This window comes from Cyprinus carpio, chromosome B7 (genome assembly GCF_018340385.1).
Source record: "Cyprinus carpio isolate SPL01 chromosome B7, ASM1834038v1, whole genome shotgun sequence".
NCBI lineage: Eukaryota > Metazoa > Chordata > Actinopteri > Cypriniformes > Cyprinidae > Cyprinus > Cyprinus carpio.
This window is the reverse complement of record NC_056603.1, coordinates 15,120,411-15,141,566: the sequence shown is the minus strand read 5'-3', so window position 1 is coordinate 15,141,566 and position 21,156 is coordinate 15,120,411. Positions and strand designations below refer to the sequence as shown.

The following is a 21,156-nucleotide window of genomic DNA, read 5'->3' as shown; positions in this document are numbered from 1 at the left end:
AATGTGGTGGCTTAACTGTTACAAATGAGTAAAAATAGACACTTGTGTGTCAGTCTGCATGAAATAATGCAGCACATTATACGAATCACTTCCTGGATTGTAGACGCTGCCAAACTTAATCAATCAGCTGTTGGTCTGGGAGGAAAGTAGTCCAAAATTCAAAATCACCAACTCAACATCCTCCTCTGACGTTTACTGGCCAGTGATATTCGTGACAGTATAAATTGTAAGACTATTTTGCTGGTTCGATTGATCAGGTTCATTTTCAGAAAAATTAATTTTGAATTTAAAATAACAGATATCCTGTCACAGTTCTGTATTATAATATTAGATTAGGAAATACATCATGACTGACCTTGATCTGTTACATTCCTGTGTTATGAAGTACTAGAATGTATAGGATAGTGGGTAGCAGAACAGTTACCTGCACAGCTGGGTTCTGCACTGATGACTCCAAACTTTACATAAAACAATTATACAGCAATTATACATTAGAAAAGTTCAAAACAAGACAGACATGACCTCATCTTCAACTCAAGGGCACATGAAAGTTGAAATCTAAGCAAGTATGCACATTGGCATGGTTGTATGGGTGCTTTAAACAAAGCAATCCTTTATTTTCAAGATAGCTTTTTGTCCTTCAATGGGAGCTCCACTTTGTTCACTGCAAAATGTTACTTCCTTGTACACATTGTAACACAAGTAAATTTGCCATTGTTCAGTAGTAAACTATGCAGAATGTCATAGGAAAGGGCTGATCCTGGGAGAACAAGATTAAAAAGTCAAATTTCCTGGAAATCATGCTATAAATGTGATTTTAAAATAACCATCATCAAAAGATTTCTGGCAGCCCAATGGTTACATCAACAGTTTCTGTGAACTAAAACATGGAATGAGCATGAGATTTTCAATCAAACTGAGCTTAACTTACAAGCAACATTATAAATCATCACATTTTGGCAAATAAAGTTTGGCAGGCACAAATAATGAGGAATTACGTTGTGTGTGTGTGGCACATACAGAGCTTGTCCCTGTCCTCTTGTTTAATCTACGAGCTAATTTTGCACTGAAGACTTGTAGCAGTGTTTACATAATCTACAACTCAACATGTGGAATAAATGCTAAAATTTACAATAAGAAACCAGATGCTTGTGTCCCGACGCGTATTGCCAACTACTTTTCCACTAAAAAAATGCCACGTCCTTAATTATTCGAGTATTGCGTGCACAACAAGTGCACAGAAAAGTGTTACTACATATTTTCGTATGATATGTATACATTTTACATAACTATAACATAAAATCTGCTAAGCAAGTATGGATGGATCGGATTACGGGTCTAGGAAAGTGGAATAAAATTAACACCAAACTCAAGTTCCCTATGGTGTTTGTGAACAGTGTATGTACTGTACTGTACAATGAAATAACAGAACATATACCATAATTACATAGCTATTAATGCCCACTTGATATATAAGTGGGAATATGATGACAAGAAATAAAGGAAACGAAATGAAAAAGGTAAAGAAAGAATGAAAAAATATATTCACCCCTGAATCAATGGACCCTTTTGCCCAGCAACAATACATTGATGTTTAGAAGACCCATCAGTTTCTCCCTCCGTTTCCTTCTCCCTCAATCTTTTTATCCAACAACTAAGCATCGAGGTGAAGTGGTTCATATGACCAGAGAAACAGGAGGTCAGTTAAAAGACCACCTCACAGATGCTAAAATGGTGTGAAAGGGAGCAAAAAGACAAAGAAAGAGTGAAGGAAAGAAAGAAAGGAGGCTCTGAAATTATCAGTAAGTGCTCCACTCTATCAGATGGGCCCAGTGGAGCAGAGGTATGAGAGTACTGGCAGGTTGACACCCCACCCCTGTCGCCCGGTTACAACCTCCACACCGTGTCGTGTGTGTGTGTGAAGGGGCCGTTAGCAGAAGTGATCATCCTCTTCATCTTTCATTCCCTTCAGCCTGAGCCTTGCAAAGTCCTCAAACACAAAATCATCATCCTGTGAGAAATTACTGAAGACAAAAACAAAACGAGAGTTATGTTACGCAAACACGCGAAAGCATGAGTCTCATACTGTGAACGAAACACACGGCCGACTCACTTTGTTTCAAACTCTATGAGGTTGGCATCCACAGGGACATCTGTCTCTGGCACAGCTGTGGTGGACAGGGATTAGAAAAATTTAGGCAATGAAAAAAACTAGTTCCAAAGTTAAATCAAAACTACACCTACACTGTCAAAACTCATTATTCATGCTGAAAAAAATGCGCATAAAAATGTAATATTAAGATTATGATATTATCTTCGAAGTCAAAACTGAACTATGCTACAAGTGTCACGTTCACAGCTAGTTCATGGAACATGCATATTTTTATATACACTGATATATCATGTTGACAATGTAATTCTGCCATTTTTACTCAAAGCAACTTTAAAATATAATAAAATCAATTACATAATATATAACCCTTTATTAAGATAATATTATTATTATGTTGTTGTAGTTGTTTGAAAAAGCAGAAATAAAATATTAGTTATAAGACAAAAAAAAAATAAAGTATATATTTCTATATTTGTTAAGTGTATAATAATAATTATTAGTAGAAAAAATAATAAGTAGAAAAAAGCTATAATTCAAGGGATAGTACACCCAAAAATAAAATTTCTGACATTAATTACTCACCCTTGTGTCTTTCCAAACTTCAGTTATCTTCGGAACACAAATTAAGATATTTTTGATGAAATCCGAGAGATTTCTGACCCTGCATAGACTGCAATGGAACTTCCACGTTCAAGACTCAGAAACATAGTAAGGACATTGTTAAAATAGTCCATGTGACATCAGTGCTTCAACATCAGTGGTTTAATTTTATGAAGCTATGCGAATACTTTTTGTGCACATAGAAAACAAAAATAACGGCTTCTCTTCCATGTCAGTCTTCGACATGCGTTCATTAAGAGTATCACAACGCATGCATGTGCACGGAAGAGAAGAAACTCTCGAATAAAGTCATCATTTTTGTTTTCTTTGAGCACAAAAAAGTATTCTCATGGCTTCATAACATTACGGTCAAGCCACTGATGTCACATGGACTATTTTAACAATGTCCTTACTACTGTTCTGATCCTTGACTGTGTCAGTTGCTGTCTGTGCAGGGTCAGAAAGCTCTCGGATTTCATCAAAAATATCTTAATGTGTGTTCCAAAAATGAATGAAGGTCTTACAGGTTTGGAATGAAATAAAATTTGTGGGTGAACTATCTCTTTAAGAAATATCAGACATTTCATATATATATATATATATAGATAACATGCCTGCAAACATAAAGACATAAACGCGAGCTGTTACCTGACTGCGGTCTAGAGTTGGGCTGTTCGGAGGGCTTAGGGTGCATCAAGACAAAAGGCAGCTCCACCGACACATCACTAACAAAACACAAAGAAGTGTTTGGATTCAGTGTTAGGATATTCTGTACAAATATAAAAAGTCTAAAGGATTTCTGTGTCAAATGACATACTCACCCTCCACGAGACACCACAAGCTTCACTTTAACTCTGTAGGACACCAAGATTCCCAGGACCTCCTTATTGGACACATCCTTCACTCTGTAAGCACAGGGAAACACATGCTGAACATACAGAGCAATTAAAAAAAGCAACGCAGCTGTTTGAGAGGTTCTGCTGGAGGGTTTATGGACATATGGGTTGGGTTAGTTTTATAAGCACTAAAAACAAAATGTACTAAAGCTTAAAATGCTTTGGGTTTTTTTCTGGCAGCACGCAAGAAGAGGCATGTGATGCACTGTCAGCTGAAGGCCACTTACATGGTGCTGGAGGCCAAGTTGGTGTCTTCATGTTTTAGCTGTCCATCCAGAGCCAGACCCCTCTTCTCTCGGTTACTGCTCAGTGTGGGGGTGAGGGTGTACACCTTACAGAACGTGGAGCTGGGTGACACCTGGTCACTGCACATTGCCAAAAAAAAACAGAGTGAGTCTTGTGCTCTATGCATATCAGAAAAATAAGCACTGACCATAGTGTTAATATAATATGATTAATCTTCAGTACTAGAAATTGCTTAAAAATTGTATATGGTGAAAATTGTGGGTAATAAGGGGGTGAAAGGGAGGTAATTAAAAATAAAAGGTTATGTTTACATACTATATGTGTGTGGACTGTGTTCATTTATTATGTATATATAAATACACACACAAGTATATATTTTGAAAAATATTTTTATGTATATTTATTTATACTTGTATAGAATTTATGTTTAATATAAATACTTTATATATAAATCTAACATATTTTTCCTTAATATGTGTGTGTGTATGTGTATATATACACACAAACACACACACACATATATATATATACACACACACACACAGTACACACATAGTATGTAAACATAACCTTTTATTTTGAAAGCGGTGAGTCAGGATTAATCATTCTGCAGCCCTATACTACAACAATACAAATGAGACATCAAAAAAAAAAAAAACACAAGGCAAACTGAAACTCTGATTTCCATATACATTCCATCTACAGTACATATTAGTTAATTATTGCAGGTAACCCCTAGGGGGTGCTATGGGGTCTGTGGAAAAAACATTACAGTCTTAATGGGCCTCTACAGCTTGCTGCTCACAATGAGATAATTACATTTGTGGTTCTGTGGCATCAAAACATTGAAAAAAAACATCCCTACTGTAATTGATGGTAGCTGATCTAGAACTAATAAACCAACATTCACAATGACATAATAAATTGCATAATACTCCGCTTTCTGCTTCCTATATAAGGGCTGCCAAGTGAACATGCAAAATGACTGACAAGCTCCTCAAAGTCTTCTGAGAGACTAAATAAAAGAATCTCATCAAAGCCTGCTGTTTACAGAGCCTAGAGCTGTCAGACATGTGACATTTAAGGACACCTAATTCAGTGATCCCTATCAGATAATAGGAGCATGTCTGTGTGTGCCAGCCCATAACAATCCCATAAAGCACCTTTCATGCGTTGCATCAATCAGCACTTTGGATGAGTTCAGGAAAGACACACTGTAATATGTAGTTTATGGGGACATAAACAATGCCTTATGATTAGAGATCAGGAGAATATATGGTGGAAAAAAAGACAACAGAAAAATAGGAAAAGAGATATACAGTATATATGGATTGTTGGTATTCTACCCATACATGATTTGCTCTTCAGAGAAGAAGTTACAAAAGCTGAATAAAGGGAAACCCCCTGGGTCATTCAAGCTGGAAGCTAAACTAGCAGCTGACCTCAAAAAACAGCTCCAGACAAGACAAAAAGCAGAAAGGACAGCTACAGTCCTTATTTTTGGGGGTGAAGGCCTTGTCTCATGAAGATGATGGAAGAAGGGGTCCAACAGGGACGGGAGCCAGAACGAACGGCTAGATATGAGACTCACCGTGATGAATGTCGGCCCACAGACTTGCTGTAGGTGTCATGGGAGTAAAGAACCACATCTGTAACCTGTAGCACTGAGAGAGAACAGTCTTCGTCGTCCTATCAGCACTAAAAACGACTGACTATGAGGCGAAGCTGGACCATCATGGGGCTGTCAGCAGAGGGACGAAGGGATCGAGGTATTTGGTGTCACGTCAAGGGATGCAACTATTATAAGCCGGAATGAACACTACGGAAAGGTTGGGAAGGTCACAGACTGCTCCAACTTTAAGCTATTAACAATGGTTGAGAAGGAGCAAAGCTTTTTAACAAAGTTTCCATGGGACGGTTGGTTTCACGGGCATGGCTTTATCAGGGATAGGTCACCCAAAATGGAAAAATCTGTAATCATTTACTCATTCTAATGGGGTTCCAAACCTGTATGGCTTTCTGTCATCTTTTGAACACAAAATATATTATTGGTAACCATTTTTTGTTCCCCTTGACTGTTAGATGTTTTGGCCATACAAACAAAGAAAATGGGAACCATAGTCATTCTTCAAAATATCTTGTTTTGTGTTCCACAGAAGAAAGCCACGGAGGTTTGTAATGACAAGAGGGTGAGAAAATGATGGTAATTTTCATTTTTGGGTGGACTGTCCCTTTAAATGGTAAATCTATTCTGACCATACATATACCTTTGTGAGATGTGTGTTAAACACACTCCTACTTTACAGCAACAAAGGCTGAGCAAGAAGAGATGACCGAGGTCAAATGAGAAGCAGGACCCTTTAAAGTGCCCCTATTATGGGTTATGAAAGGTTCATATTTTGGTTTCTGGAGTCCCCAACAACAGGTTGACATGCGTAATATGCATTTATTTTTACCTTATTTGACTCCCAAACGATTCATTTTCCCAAACCCCTCCTTTGCGTGATGCTAATCTGCGGTGATTGGTCCGATTGGTCTCATTTTCATGTGTTCATGCCTGTAATGCCTGATAAAGCAGCGTTTGTGAGCTCAGTGCTGCTTTGTGTACAGCGTTACAGAGGAAACCGCTATTTTTACCACTCCCACAGAGCACCCAGTGGCAAAGAGTGAATTTGCATTTTCATTCAAACCAACGGGAAAAGACCAACAAGTGGGCGGGAAAATATGCTTGTTGACATCAACACGAAACGGCTTGGGATTCGTTTTAAAAACGACTCGTTTCAATGATTCAGAGTCGACTATTTCTTTTGAGAGACAAAAACTTTATACACGGTGCACTTTCAGGTTTAAAACTTTGCAGGATGTTTTCATTCACTTAGAGCTGTGTTACACACTGCATGAAAGGTAATATTCAAAAATCCATAATAGGGGCACTTTAAACAGAACAGGAGAGGGGGAGAGGGTAAAACAGAAGAGATGATGGAGGACTGAATATGAGGGAGGTGAAGATAAGGACAGAGTAGAGAGAGATGGGAGAATTTGGGACAGAGGGCTACTCACTCGGCTTCTACCTGAGCCACAGGACATTTGTACTGTGCGGTGCTGAACAAACAGATATCGGCATACTGTCGCACTGTGAGGAGAGAGCAGGGATACACAGCGGGGTTACCAGGGTCAGGAGGGAGCTTACACAAACCAAACACACAACTGAATCACAGGAGGGACAGCTGACATTCACACTAAACTACACATCAGCACATGAGAAAACCTAAAGGGCAAACTTGGAAAAAAGAAGATCTAAAAAAAACACATTACAATCACAAACTTGTGTACAGTTTAGTAAGCTCTGCTCCTGTCAAGTCAACATGGCATCAAAAATAAATACACTACAGTTCAAAAGTTTGAGGTCACTTAAAAATGAATACTTTGCTGATTAAAATGTGCATTCAATTCACCAAAAGTGACAGTAAAGACATCAAATTTACAAAAGATTTTTATTTGAAATAAATGCTGTTCTTTTGAACTTTCTAATATTAAGAAAAATATGACACTAAATACTGGAATAATGGCTGCTAAAAAATCCAGCACCATCACAGGAATACATTGCATTCTAAAACATTAAAATAGAAAGCCGTTATTTTCAAATATAATAATATTTAATAATATTACTGTATTTATCATCAAATGAAAGCATGCAAGTCTTAATAAAAATCTTACGGACCTCAAACGTTTGAACAGAAGTGTACCTGATATATTATTTTCATTTTCAGTAAAAGTAAATATTAATAGAAATTAAATATCCACTCAGTTCACTCAGAAATGTCACATTCCAGAAGTAAATTAGGTTGTGAACAACATTTCACGTTGACTTTTGAGAGACAGACTAGAACCACAGCACAGCAAAAGCAGTATTTCAGTGCAAACAAACCTGTGAGCTACCAAGATATTACACAATTCTTTCACAGATGAATTATGAAAAAGTGAAGTAAACAACATTTATCTGCAGTAAACATCTGTGAGTGCACAAGATAAAGATGCAGGACAAAAGCAACAGGAAAGAGGAAAGGATTTAAGCTAGCTGATGTTAGCAATTCTAAAGCATAACAAAAACAAAGCACTCAGTGAAAAACATTCAGTGTAGTTTGTAAAGCACTGCAGCATTTACTGTAAATCCATGTTTGGGAAAAAAAAATGTAATGTTCATCTTACCAGAGATTTTAACTCGTTTAACTGTTTTGGTGGAGTTGTTGGTGACATGGACGTTGACACTGATAGGTTCACCGTGGTAGTACAGCTGAAAAAAAGGAAATCCAATACTTTTAATTTGCTTACATTTATACACACTTATTCTGCACTACACACTACAATAAACTACATTGAAAAATGAAACTGAAAGAAAGCCATTTCAGTAGCAGCTGAGTAAAAAGACATCAAAACTTGACACTTCAATAAATTATAAGCAGAGCGCAATAGAGGAAGTTTGCCTGTGGCTAGATGCATGTTCACACCTCTTTATCTAGCGAGGCCTCGAGGTGAAGAGAGCGATCAGACATAAGGAAGCTGCGTGTGGTCTCCACCATTGGCTGTGGACCAGGCTTCTCTGGAGCGTACTGCACCTTACGAATGACCAACCGCACAGAGTTCCTGTTAAGCAGAGGACAGTTAGACACAACTTCTGTTGTACTAACATCGCAAAAAAACATAATATCTGTCCATTGAAGTAAAGTTTGCGGCCTGATTAATGTTTTAGAAAGAAATCCATAAGTCTATGAAACTTACTGTGAAAAGTTATTACATTGTAATATAACTGCTTTCTATTTGAATACATTTTAAAATGTAAATGAATCCTGTGATGACAAAAAAAAAAAAAAAAAAAAAAAAAACTTTACTGAAACTTTTTAATAAATTTAATGCATCCATGCTGAAAAAAGTATTACTTTCTTAAAAAAAAACAAAAAATCTTCCAGACTCTAAACTTTTGAATGGTAGTCTATACACCTTGAACATTATTTGGGAAATGGACTCAAACATCAATGCACCGGTTAATATTGCCGATATATTGTACCTGATAAGTAAACAGGCCACTCAATGAGAATAAAGTGAAAAAGAAAAGAAACTCACAAGGAGCGTCACTTTACCGTTTGTGAGTCTTCTCATCCACAGTTTTAGCACAGAATGCCCTGACCTCGAAGTCAACACCACATGCCTATAAGTCAAAACGCAGGGATAAATGACCACTGAGAGAAAAGAAAAGATCTTTTAAACAATGTGAGTGCAACTCAAGTACGCGCATGTAGCTTAGAGATGTGTTGGTCAATTAAAAGGTCGACTAGTTTAAGTTGATCTTGAGAAGATGTAGCTTTGGACATGCCTAGCGCCATTACCTTTCCTGTGTCCTCTGGGCCGGGCTGTAGAGTCACTGAGCAGGGAAGGTTCTGGGGAATCTGTCCAACAAATAAAATTACTTTAGCAAACTAACTTGGTCACAACCTGGTCACTGAATATAAAATATATGTTTTTAGTAAATTTGATTGGGTCTGTAAAGACGCATATGTACAGCTGAACATTACATGCACTTAAATGTAAGTAAGTGAAGTGAAAGTGAACTGTAAGTGAAAGGAAAAGGAAAAGTAAAGAGTCACCGTGAAGTTGAAGGGGTACGCGTTCTGGCCCAGCTTCTTGAGCAGTCTCTCCTGTAGGCGACTGAGCGGTTTGCGCTCCTCGGGTAGAGGGGGATATGCTTGGAAGCTGGAAATGAAGAGATCCTTTCGGAAAGACAGACCCAGCACGTCCAGATCTTCACGGCCATAACGGAAGGCACACGTCAGGGTCACGAACACTGGTAAAAGGACACAGAGTACAGGGCAGAGGAGAAGAATATATAATATACTGTTTTGGTTAAAATGATTAATTGTTTAAAAAGAAACAAACATAACAGGCAACACTGGAGATACAGTAAATTAATGTGTGTTACCTTTTCTGTCTTTGAGGTATTCCGGATCAATCAAGAGCACCCCATCTAAAGCCAGACAAAATACAGAGTGAGTGAATAAGAGCAGCGAAAGTTTGACTAAAAGAACCAGTATAAATAATACTGAGGTTGTCATATTAACACTTTAATGTAGTAACTATTTTTAATAAATAATATTACTTAAAAATGTAAAATGTAGTAATAAGGAATTTTCCTTCACTAAACATTTTATTTATTTATATGCATTGTGAGTCCACATTCTGCACCGTATTTGAACTAAATATATAATATATATATTCAAATCAATATGATGTGAAGCAATGGCCAAAACACATCCATATGCATGTGTCCATAAGAAAACAGTTGTAGTGCAATTTAGTGTAGTGTAATTTCAAAATGGATTTCTATGGACTGTAGGCCAGCGACAGGCTTGTGCTTAATGATCGGCCAATAAAACAATGTATCGACCTCCACAGCCAATTTTTGTCAGGTTTATTTACTCACCTACCACAATAATGTCTTTGAAACAACTTCATTTGAAGGCTTACATTTATTCTTAGCATATATACTCATACAAGTACATTATCTGTGATTTACATTAATCAGTAGATCAAGTAATTCATTGGATTTATTTTAAATCAATTGACATCTTTTTACAAAGACAGTAAAACTGAACTTTTGAGACAGAGAACACAAAGTAAAAACTAAAAATATTTAGCACTATCAATGCAAAATACATAGATAAAATTTTAATCAAAAAATCATCATAAAAAAAAAAAAACAAATATACACAAAAAAAAAACTGTTTCCAACATTATATTAACCAAATAATCAAAAAAAAAAAATAATAATAATTGTAAAATATTAAAAGCAGTATAACTGTTTTCAACTGCTAATAATAATAAATATTTCTTGAGCATGAAATCAGCATATTAGAATAATAATAAAATAAGGATAAAATAAAAAATAATAATAAAAAAAGGAGCATGTGACACTGAAGACTGAAGAGGTAATGGCTGCTGAATAAATTACATTTTAAAATATATTAGTATAGAAAACAGGTATTTTAAATTGTAATAATACTTCACAGTATTACTGTTTTTTTGTTTTTATTATTATTAAACAAATGCATACTTGGTGAGTACTTTTCCAAACAATCTTACCAACCTCAAACTTCCGAACAGTAATGCAGATTTAGAAATGCACTCCAAAAGATTTTTAGAACACAGCATTATAACAATTATCTTGTACAAGATTACCATTACAATATGTAATACTCCTGACAGAGCTAATCCCCCCACACAAATGTAATGAGGGACACGTCTATATCTCCCCGACTGATGTCTCCCGTGACCGGCTGCCATGCAACATGGAATGAGAGACGTTCCCTTGAAAGGGTGGATTATAAAGAGGAACCAAAAAACACATAGTAACATCATAGTTTTTTAATAACATAAAATTGTTAAGCAGGTATAAGCACAAAGCATTATGTTCATCAACTGCCTCCACAAAAGACACAACTCTTCAGCAATAGCTAACTGATGTTACTAAGGCATCTAATTCAACCAAAAACTCCCAAGATGTTTTGAGCGGGAACTCCCATCTGACTTACCTACAGGGTCCACGTGATCTAGATGATCCACAAAGTCTCTCTTCCCCAAGTATACTGTGAGCTAGAAAGAGAAAAATCAGAGACAAGCACAAGTTTGAACGTGCTACACAAAAGACAAAAAGCATGCAGTGCCTCTATCAAGGAACTTAAACAGCCTAAGGCATGCCACGCTGACCCCTAGATAATCTACTCCTTTCCTGAAGACAACCCTTCTAGCCGGCGTGATCTCGAAACACACATCCTCCACATTCAAAACGCTTTCCATTATAGAGCACGAAAGAGAGATGAGATGAGAGGGTCGAGATAAGGTAGAAGGCAGCAGCTGGGTGGAAATAGCACAAATGCAAGCCCACAGAGAGATTCTAGAGGAAATAATGCTGTGATAACCAACACTGTGCTGCTGATAAAGAAACAATCAAAGGAAGAACGAAAAGATGGAAGCAAGCAAACAAACAACCAAATAAATCAAGAGAGTGTTTAAAGACACACTCAAGGCAATTAAAAGGAGCTTAAAGAACGAACAGGAAGAGAAACACCAAGAGAGACGGATAGAAAATGAGGGAGGAGAAGCAAGAGAGAGACAGGAAAGGGAAGGAAGAGGTCCACTGAGAGCTCTGGAGAGCCCACCTTCCACCTCATAACATACTCTGGGGAATCTTACCTTGCAGTTGGGGCTGGACTTCTTGAAGACTCTGTAATCAGGGAAAAGAGAGAACGTCATTAAAGCAATGTCTTGAGCAGCATGAAAGACTAAAAGAAAAGATTAACTGCACATTGCGATATGAAATGAAGTTGCATTGTGGTATTTCAGAAAGACCAGGGCAATGCAATGCCAAATCCAGGAAATCAGAAAGGCTTGTATTCAAAATGAAAGTCAGGTTATACTATTATGCTATGTGTAGAATTCAACAGAATAGGAAATATCACCTTTTTTAATCCATTAAGGGGACAAATATAACACCTGGCAAGTGCCAAATGCAAGAAATGCAATTAAAAACAAAAACAGTGCTTTCAGTCAGGAAATAACAGAAAACAACACTGAAAATAATAAAAAAATATCCAAATATAGTTTTAAAGAAAGAACTGATTTAACTAATTTGAAATTTAAAATTAAAAATGTATTATAATTATAGTTACAAGCCCTGGATAAAAAAAATAAATAAATAAATAAATAAATAAAAAAAACACTTTTTTCACAAAGTTACATTAGGACCCCACAGTCTTTAGGCCATTATAAGTCTTGGGAAATATGGAAACCAGTGACCACCTGTGGTTAGCCAATGTAATTACTCAGATATTACCTGTGGTTACATGGGCCAACATACAAAATCTCATTAGAATAAGCCTCATTTTTCCCTGGGAGCAAGAGACAGAAGATGAGAGGAGGGACAGAAAGGGCAGAAACATGACAAAAGGAAAGAAAGAAAGAAATGATGAAAAACTGACCAACCAAGGAGGCTGCAAACAGAAAGCAGCTGGACAAAAGGAAGGGAAAGAGACTGAGGCGGAGACGGACAAAGGAAGAACATAAAACATTAAATGGGATAAACGCAGCTGCGCAGAAAAAGGGAGAGCAAAAGAGAATGAACAAGAGAGTTAGAGAGCTCACAAAAGAGACTGTAGGTGTCAGTGACTCATCTGAATGTGGGAAAATATGAAATACACAATGACAGAACATGAAAGAGTGACTAAAACATAAAGGGAAAACAGAAAGAGTATGAAGAGAAGGCAAGTAAAAGCAATATAGGGTTAAGTGAATAGTTTGTCATTTACTCATGTCGTTCCAAAACCTATATCACTTTCTTTTGTGGAACGCATTTTTGTGAAAAAAGTTAATAATGACTGGTTATTCCTTCCCATGCAATTACAAAGAATAAACTCTAGGGGGTTAAAACTACAAAATGGATTCAGCTTTAGATGGATCAATTTTATATCATTTCGGAGTTTTTATTGAATGTGACTATATGGAAATTATAAAAAATTAACACATCAATAAAGATGTGTTACTATCGCAATAGTACTATTGTACTGTTAGATAAAAAATATTTAATCATAAAATAATAATAACAATAATCTCTATTGTTGACAACAGATTTATTAAACGACTGTCTTACTACAAATATATTACATCATAAGCTTGTGCTATGCTGTTGAAACCTACCTATGCATGTGATAAAAATGTATTTGAAAATGTATTTGAAAATGTAACAATTTTGCTTTGATTTTATTCAATTCACAGTCATGCTTCAGGTTGAAAAAGAAAAAAAATGTGGAAATTTACGGAAATATCACAACCTTGAGAAAAATAAAGGAAAGACTGGGTTATAGACTAGTCATTGTTACTTTGTAAATAACGAAACTACGCAAAACTTTGTCAGTGCATCTCTTGTTTATCCAGGTGAAAGATTTTCTCCAACCGTCACGTTTAATGCAAAAATACTGCAAACTTAACTAACCCATTACTTTCCAAAAAAAAAAAGTTACACTTTAGTGTAATTATGTGGGGTTTTTTTAATACTGAGAAGAAAAAAGCAGAATAAATGGGTTTAAAGGAAGAGTGAAACCTCGCTCTCAGCGGGTGCTAATGACCACACCACGACACATCAGTAAAGAGCGGCACCGTCAGCAGCGGCTGAACCTTCAGCACAGGAAGACGGACACAAAACACACCCCACATACCAACTGACCTCTCACAACAATACACCGGTTACTTAATGTGTCCACTTCACACCTGACAAGCTCAACGAGGAGTAAGCCTGAGATCTGATCGTGGGGGTGTCTGCGATGACGTCAGAAGTATGGAGAGCATATGAGAGGAAACAGTCTCACCCTGCTCTGAGAGGAGTGGTGTCCCAGAGCTCCATCTGTTTCGAATGACGGAGAAATAACAGCATGTGCTTTCTCCCTCTTTATTCCCTTCCCTTCTTTTTTAGAGTCACGCTCTCTCTCTGAATCACCATCCCTCACTTCATTATGTCATCTATGCATCCCACTCCAAACCGCTTTAAACAGCCTTTTCTTCAAGGGGTCGTCAGAGTTTGACTGCCTAGCGTGGTCCCGCTGGCTGCTGACGGGAGATGCTGTAACTACGTCATTATGGGCACAAAAGCATTTTTCTCCACTGATGGCCATTTAAAGATAGATGTGTCCTAAATACATACAGTTTTTACTAGCAACATGTATTAAAAATATAGCCTATCATGGTGCCATTAAAAGCTGACTGGCTCAAAAATAAACCATTTATGGCTCGGGTGATTACAATACCAAGAGATGAATGAAACTGTACCCAGAAATGAATGCCTATGTGAAAATATAGCAAAATAAAAATTAGTTAAAAAAAAAAAAAAAAAAAGTAAAAATAGTATGCGGGATCTGGACATAAGCAAACAGTGCAAGAGATAGATAGATAGAACAACCGACAAAACTAGATCGATAGATCGAACAAAGATAGAACAACCGACAAAACTATAGATCGATAGATAGAACAACCGACAAAACTATAGATCGATAGATAGAACAACCGACAAAATTATAGATCGAAAGATAGTAGGGCTGCACAATTAATCAAATTTCTAATCGGGATTACAATTATGGATGCCACAATTACGTAATCGTTCAAAGTCCACTTATGTTATTCTGCATGCTTAAGATGCGTTTTTTTTCTTTCTACATGTTATCTTAAGGGTTTTTCCCATTATTTTAATTTTAGTTTAAGTATAACATTATAATGCCATTCATATTTTTACTATCGGTAGAACGAACGGTAGAATGATCAGCAGATAGATGGATACAATGGAAGACTGATAGTTGATAGAACAAAAGAGATACGAACGATACGATAGAGCGATAGATAGATAAGATAGATAAAAACTATTTTCTATCTAAAAGTAAAAACTTACAATGCAATGTATATTTTGGTGAGATGACATATATAGGATGCTGACATATAACTTTTTCTAGATTGACTTCTGTTTTTTCTTACTAACTGCTCTCTTCTTCTCACAATCAGAGTTCAGAGAGCTGCTTTTAACTGACAGCAATAGCATCAAATCACTTGCAAGCACTAGCGCTTTGAACTGGAAGTGGCATGTGGTCATTACCTCTCACCGGTATAAAACCACACACACACACCAAATGTTCAACCCACTCTAACATTCACAAGTGCCACAAATGCTTGTGAAGAGGAATATTATGAAAAAGACTTGCAGAGCTCCCACCATGGCCTGACACTGATAGGCTGGGTGTGTGTGTGTGTGTGTGTGTGTGTGTGTGTGTGTGTGTGTGTGTGTGTGTGTGTGAGAGAGAGAGAGAGAGAGAAAGAGATGGATGGAGACTGTTGACCCCATCCTCTTCAGTCATGAATGCCAGCTCAAATCAGACTCAAAGGACATCAGACAATGGGCCTGTATAGGTGCCAAACACGCACACAAACTTGTGAAATTCTGAAATGACAAGTACAAAGAAATGTTTGCTGCTGGGATGCCACATTTATCAAAACGACACAAAGACACAAATACACCCACGAATGCTCACATGGGTACATTCTCATTCAGCTCACTGACAGTGCCACAGAAGTGTGAGTCTATTAGCCTGTATGCCAGTAACACATAATGAGCTTCTCAACTACAGAGAGTGCATCTGTATTTCATAACAGATTAAAACAATAGGGCTCCCAAGTTGCATTTCTGGTTATAATTTATGTGTTTGCGAGTCGTTTGACATCTGTTGACAGTCTACAGTTAGGCTGATGAACTGCATGCCGTTCAAAGGTTTGGGGTCAGGAGATTAATACTTTTATTCTGCAAAGATGCATTAAATTGATAAAAAGAGACAGAACACAGGCTATTTATAATGTTTCAAAAGACTATTTCAAATAAATGCTGTTCTTCTGAACTTCGAAATTCAACAAAGAAGTTTCCACAAAGGAGCCATTTTCATGATTAATGATAATAATGAAAAACGTTTCTTGAGCACCTAATCAACATTATTAGAATGATTTCTGAAGCACGTTGGACTGAAGTAATGGCTGCTGTAAAGGAATAAAATACTTATTAAAATATATTAAAATTGAATATTAATGTCTTTACGATATTTTTGATCAAATAAATGCAGCATTGATGAGAATACAGTAAGAGACTTTAAAAAAAGTCATCATATTAATAAACCCAAACAGTAGTACTTATTACTTGGCAGAAAAATTGCTTGTTCTGATGAATTAAAGGTAACAACTGAAAATTAGCGCCTTGCTGTTTAATAAAAGAAATAAGCCTCTCAAATGAATGAATAAAAGAATAAATTGTGATTTAGGCTACTTCTACAGCTTGCCCTTCAATCAAGTAGTCCTTTAGAGAGAATCACAATTAAAATGAACAATGAAAAGATGAAAAAGTCAAGTTGTTTTCAGGGCAACAGCGAGGGGAATCAGTTGAGCTCATTTTGTGCTCTGCGGTTAATGAAAGGCATCTCTGTGAGAACTACAGTGTTTGGATCCATTTGTGAGTTTTAATATTCAACATAATCATAAAGTTTTGATGAATACTGAAAATGCTACAAAAATATTTTATACTGTAAAATTGTCATAATTCTTGTCACCAGTGTCAATATCACAAAAAAAAAAAAAAAAAAAAAAAAAAACTATTACAAGTCTAAAAAAGCCTCAAGACGACGAGCAGTGAGAGATCTGTCTTTTGTTGTTTATTAACGTGAATGACAGACAGCAGGAATTTTAGACTGCTGTCACTTTAAGAGCTGCCCGTATCAAATATAGGCTACTGTTTCTTACTCAGCTATTTGATTTTACTCAAGATCTAAATAACTGTTTTTATAGGGATACTTGCGAAGAAGGGTATTTTGACACACAAGTATGTGTATTTAACTGTTCAAGGCTAATAAAGAAACAAAAGTACTCGCACACTCTATAAGCAGTGAATTCATGTGCACAGCCTGACAGCGCGTGGATATAGCATTATTGTTTGCATTTAAACGGCTTAAAACCACTTGTTTTTAAAGCGTAATGCTTAAAAAATTTGTGCAAACAATACATTTTCAAGACCACAGTGCACAGCAACGGACGTGAATAAAGACGACAGTCCAAAATCGTGTCTACCTGTATATCATCCACTCCTACTCTCTACTTATTATATTCTTACCCAACCCTTTCAATTTCCATAATGTTCTTGCTCAGTCTTCAGCTCCTTCATTCTTCATCTCCTCTCCTTTCTCACATTCCTCAGTATGACTAATTTAATTTTTTTTCTCTATCAGCCTCATCAAGTGTATGAGGAGTCTCCTTTACTTTCTCTTAGATGATAAAGTTTAAAGCAGCACTACAGACGCAGCCTGCCCAGTGCTCTCTAATGAATAGATCTTATTAATACTTCATAACCTATAAACAGGTCTGGGGCAGCTGCCAAAGCCACATGCATCACACACATTCACACCTCTGTCTGTGTGCCTGTTTGCGAGCTTGCATATGCATGCACCTGCTAAAAACCACAGACTTTATATAGACGATCAGATACGCTCACAAACCACATCAGAAGCAGACACACACACACACAAGCAATCGCACTAATATGACAGGAAAACGAGGCCTGCAGCACAAAGGGTTAAATAAAAGGAGCACATACGGACACCACGATCTGGCTTTTTATCCACTTTATCCCAGTTAAGCTGCACACTTACCTAAATATGCTGTATTCCATTACCATAGCAGCCCGATGAGCTTCCTTGTGTTGCCATGACAACAGAATGAGGCATAAAGTTCAAGACGCCACACACAAAGTACAGAGCATGCATTTGTTGAAGAAAGAAAGAAAAAAAAAGACGGTGACCGCAAATTGAAGAGAAAGAACATCAGGCAGTGTGAATCTGTAGTGAATAGTGGCTTATTATGTGCTTGCACACATACACAAAAAAAAGTTTAACAATTTTGTTTATAAAAAAAGATTATATAAAACAGACAATCACACGCACACAAACGCACACACACATAAATAATCTTTTTCTATTCATCAAAATATCAGAAGAAGCCCAAAAAATATCCACAAAAAAATTAAAAGATTCAACTCTTTTCAGCAAGATCAATAATAAAGTAGAAATGTTTCTGAACCACCAAATCAGCATATTAGAATTATTTCTGAAGGACCATGCTGAAAATTTTGCTTTGCCATCACAGGAATAAAGTTTTTTTGCTTATAAAAACATAATAAAATAGAAAAAAAAATTACCAATGATATTTTTTGCCATATTAATGTTTTATTGTTACAGTATTTTGATCAAATAAATACAGCTTTAGTGAGCATAAGAGACTTATTTCAAAAGACTGTCAAAAAGCCCCCCCTCCCAAAAAAACCCGGACATAAATACTGATAAAAAAAAGTGAAATCTATTTCAGAAAACGTAATGTGGTTTTACAGTAGTAACAACTGCTTGTATGCATTTTGGCAGCAAGTTCAATTGCCGTAATACATTTCTGAAAGGAAAACATTTATCTCAACGCTTCATGGTTGCCATATGCCAAGTGTCAGACTGAATATTTACCTTCAAGCAGATATATGGTGTCAAAACACACACGCATCACATCGCAAACAAGTTTAAACTTTATTTTTCTGAAATCCTGAAGGATGATTCTGCCTGTCGTATCCTAGTTACTGGCAGCCATTTACAAACACAGCAAGGAAACATACACAAATATACACAAGACTACGTATCTCTGCTCTGCAGGAATGCAAATATTAGTGATTGTACACAGATATACTTATACTCTCACACAGAGCCAGTGAATAGATTCAGTACCCTAATTCAAATGTAAAATGCTAAAGACGTACCCTTGGAACTGACCTAATGCTACAATAAAGGGAGTTGTTTGAAGATTCTTGATTATTTATATTTACAAAACCATTTTTGGATGAAAAAAAAAAAGCTTTCATAAAATCCATAATACACAAACAACAAAAAAATCCATTGAAAAACAAGTGAAGATATTTGCTTACTCGGTTTTGTTACTTTTTCATTTCTCACCTCAAATCTTTCCAATTCACCCTCAGCCAAGACTGATGCTGATGGTATCATACTGATGACATCATTCCAAAAATGGACCCAAGTCCGTACAGAACTTACAATGGAGCCTGTTACAGCATAAGGACACACACACACACACACACACACACACAGAGGAGACAAACTCGACCAGGCACCTTCATTAGTGCCAAGGACTGTGAGCAGAAAGAGAGATGGGAAAATCAATCAGGGTCTCAATTTAATTTGGGAAGGGTAAAGAGGGGCTAAATAAAGGCACATTTATCAAGGCAGAAAGAGGGAGAGAGACATGCCGAGAGGGAGAGAGCACTGTAAACGGCAGACATTATTTTTAAAAGCTTAAAACACACAAACACACACACACACACACACACACACACAAACAAGTGGCCATGTATATTAACCTGTAGCAATATGCTACCTGCATGGTGCGATTCAGTTTATTTATTTATTTAGTATTAGTTCCAAAGTACAGAGCCCCGCACATGGCATGTAGGAAAAAAAAGTAGGCTAAATCGTGCGCACGATTTACTAATTCGTTCCCTCAATGTACTAAAATATGCACATGATTACTATTGCGTTCCCTTGATTTATAAATTGTGCGCACAATTTACTAATTCGTTCCTTTGATTTGGTAAATCGTTTAAGTACATTGAGGGCACGAATTAATAAATCGTGTGCACAATTTATTTATTTTTTCTTGCATGTCATGTACAGGGCTCCGTACCAAAGTATTTAACGTAACACTTTAGTATATTAGGGACCAATTCTCACTATTAACTAGTTGCTTATTAGCATGACTATTATTAAAGGGGTCATATGATGTTATTTCAAGTTTTCCTTTTTCTTTGGAGTGTCACAAGCGCTTGGTGCTTAAAGAATATCTGTAAAGTTGCAAAGACTAAAGTCTCAAACCCAAACAGATATTCTTTCTAAAAGTTAAGAGTCGACCATGCCCTCCTAAAACACCTCATTTAAACACGCCCCCACATGTCTACATCACAATGTGGGAAGATTTGCATAATGCCGCCCAAATGTTCATGCAAAGAAAGAAGGCGTAACCTTTGATTCTCGCAGTTGCTTCCACCGCCATGCCGTGGAGACGCGGTTTCGTTGTGAAAGTGAAAATACTTTGTTTGGCCTTCCAAAAGAACACACAACTAGAAATCAGTGGTTAAGTTGTATTTACAACACTGTTCCAGAACAGTTCAACCCAAATATTCGAGTGTGTGCAGCACATTTTATGGAGGACTGTTTCCTGATCCTAAATCTGTGAATGAATGTTCCCAAGTGAGGTAAACTTCAACAGATTTCTCCTGCTCGGGGAGTAAGGAGCAATGAACACTGTGTAGGGACCATGTCAATGGAACACAGTTCATGCATGGAGCTCACTTCTAACGAGCTGATTATCTGAATCAGGTGTGTTAACAAAGAGAGACATGCAAAATATGCAGAGCTGGCAGACGCGAGGACTGGAATTGAAAACCGCTGGTGTAGTGTAGAGCTTGTTGTTTGTCGTTTCTCCGATCACAAATGCAGACATTGTTTTGTTTACGTAGCGCAATACAACACAACGCGTAAAAACAAAGTATAAGTCATTATAAGCCGTAATTACAGTATGTCCCCACTGGATGCACCAAATTGCTCATCGGTAATGGGTTTTATTGTTTTTGTTTTG

At 36.8% G+C, this 21,156-nt stretch overlaps 1 protein-coding gene across 1 annotated transcript in view; it reads right to left on the bottom strand.

The window, feature by feature from the left end:
* Nucleotides 1–587: 587 nt before the first annotated feature.
* The window catches only part of arrb2b (arrestin, beta 2b), a 36,815-nt gene continuing 16,246 nt past the window's right edge, over nt 588–21,156 (bottom strand). Inside the window, exons 2-15 of the mRNA XM_042727466.1 lie at nt 12,100–12,130; nt 11,439–11,499; nt 9,830–9,874; nt 9,498–9,694; nt 9,240–9,299; nt 8,994–9,061; nt 8,364–8,499; nt 8,065–8,149; nt 6,916–6,988; nt 3,837–3,974; nt 3,535–3,618; nt 3,362–3,438; nt 2,114–2,168; nt 588–2,024 (exon numbers count right to left, since the gene is read on the bottom strand). Of these exons, the coding sequence (XP_042583400.1) occupies nt 1,931–2,024; nt 2,114–2,168; nt 3,362–3,438; nt 3,535–3,618; nt 3,837–3,974; nt 6,916–6,988; nt 8,065–8,149; nt 8,364–8,499; nt 8,994–9,061; nt 9,240–9,299; nt 9,498–9,694; nt 9,830–9,874; nt 11,439–11,499; nt 12,100–12,130 (1,204 nt within the window). The 3' untranslated portion in view covers nt 588–1,930. The remainder of the gene's footprint in view (nt 2,025–2,113; nt 2,169–3,361; nt 3,439–3,534; nt 3,619–3,836; nt 3,975–6,915; nt 6,989–8,064; nt 8,150–8,363; nt 8,500–8,993; nt 9,062–9,239; nt 9,300–9,497; nt 9,695–9,829; nt 9,875–11,438; nt 11,500–12,099; nt 12,131–21,156) is intronic.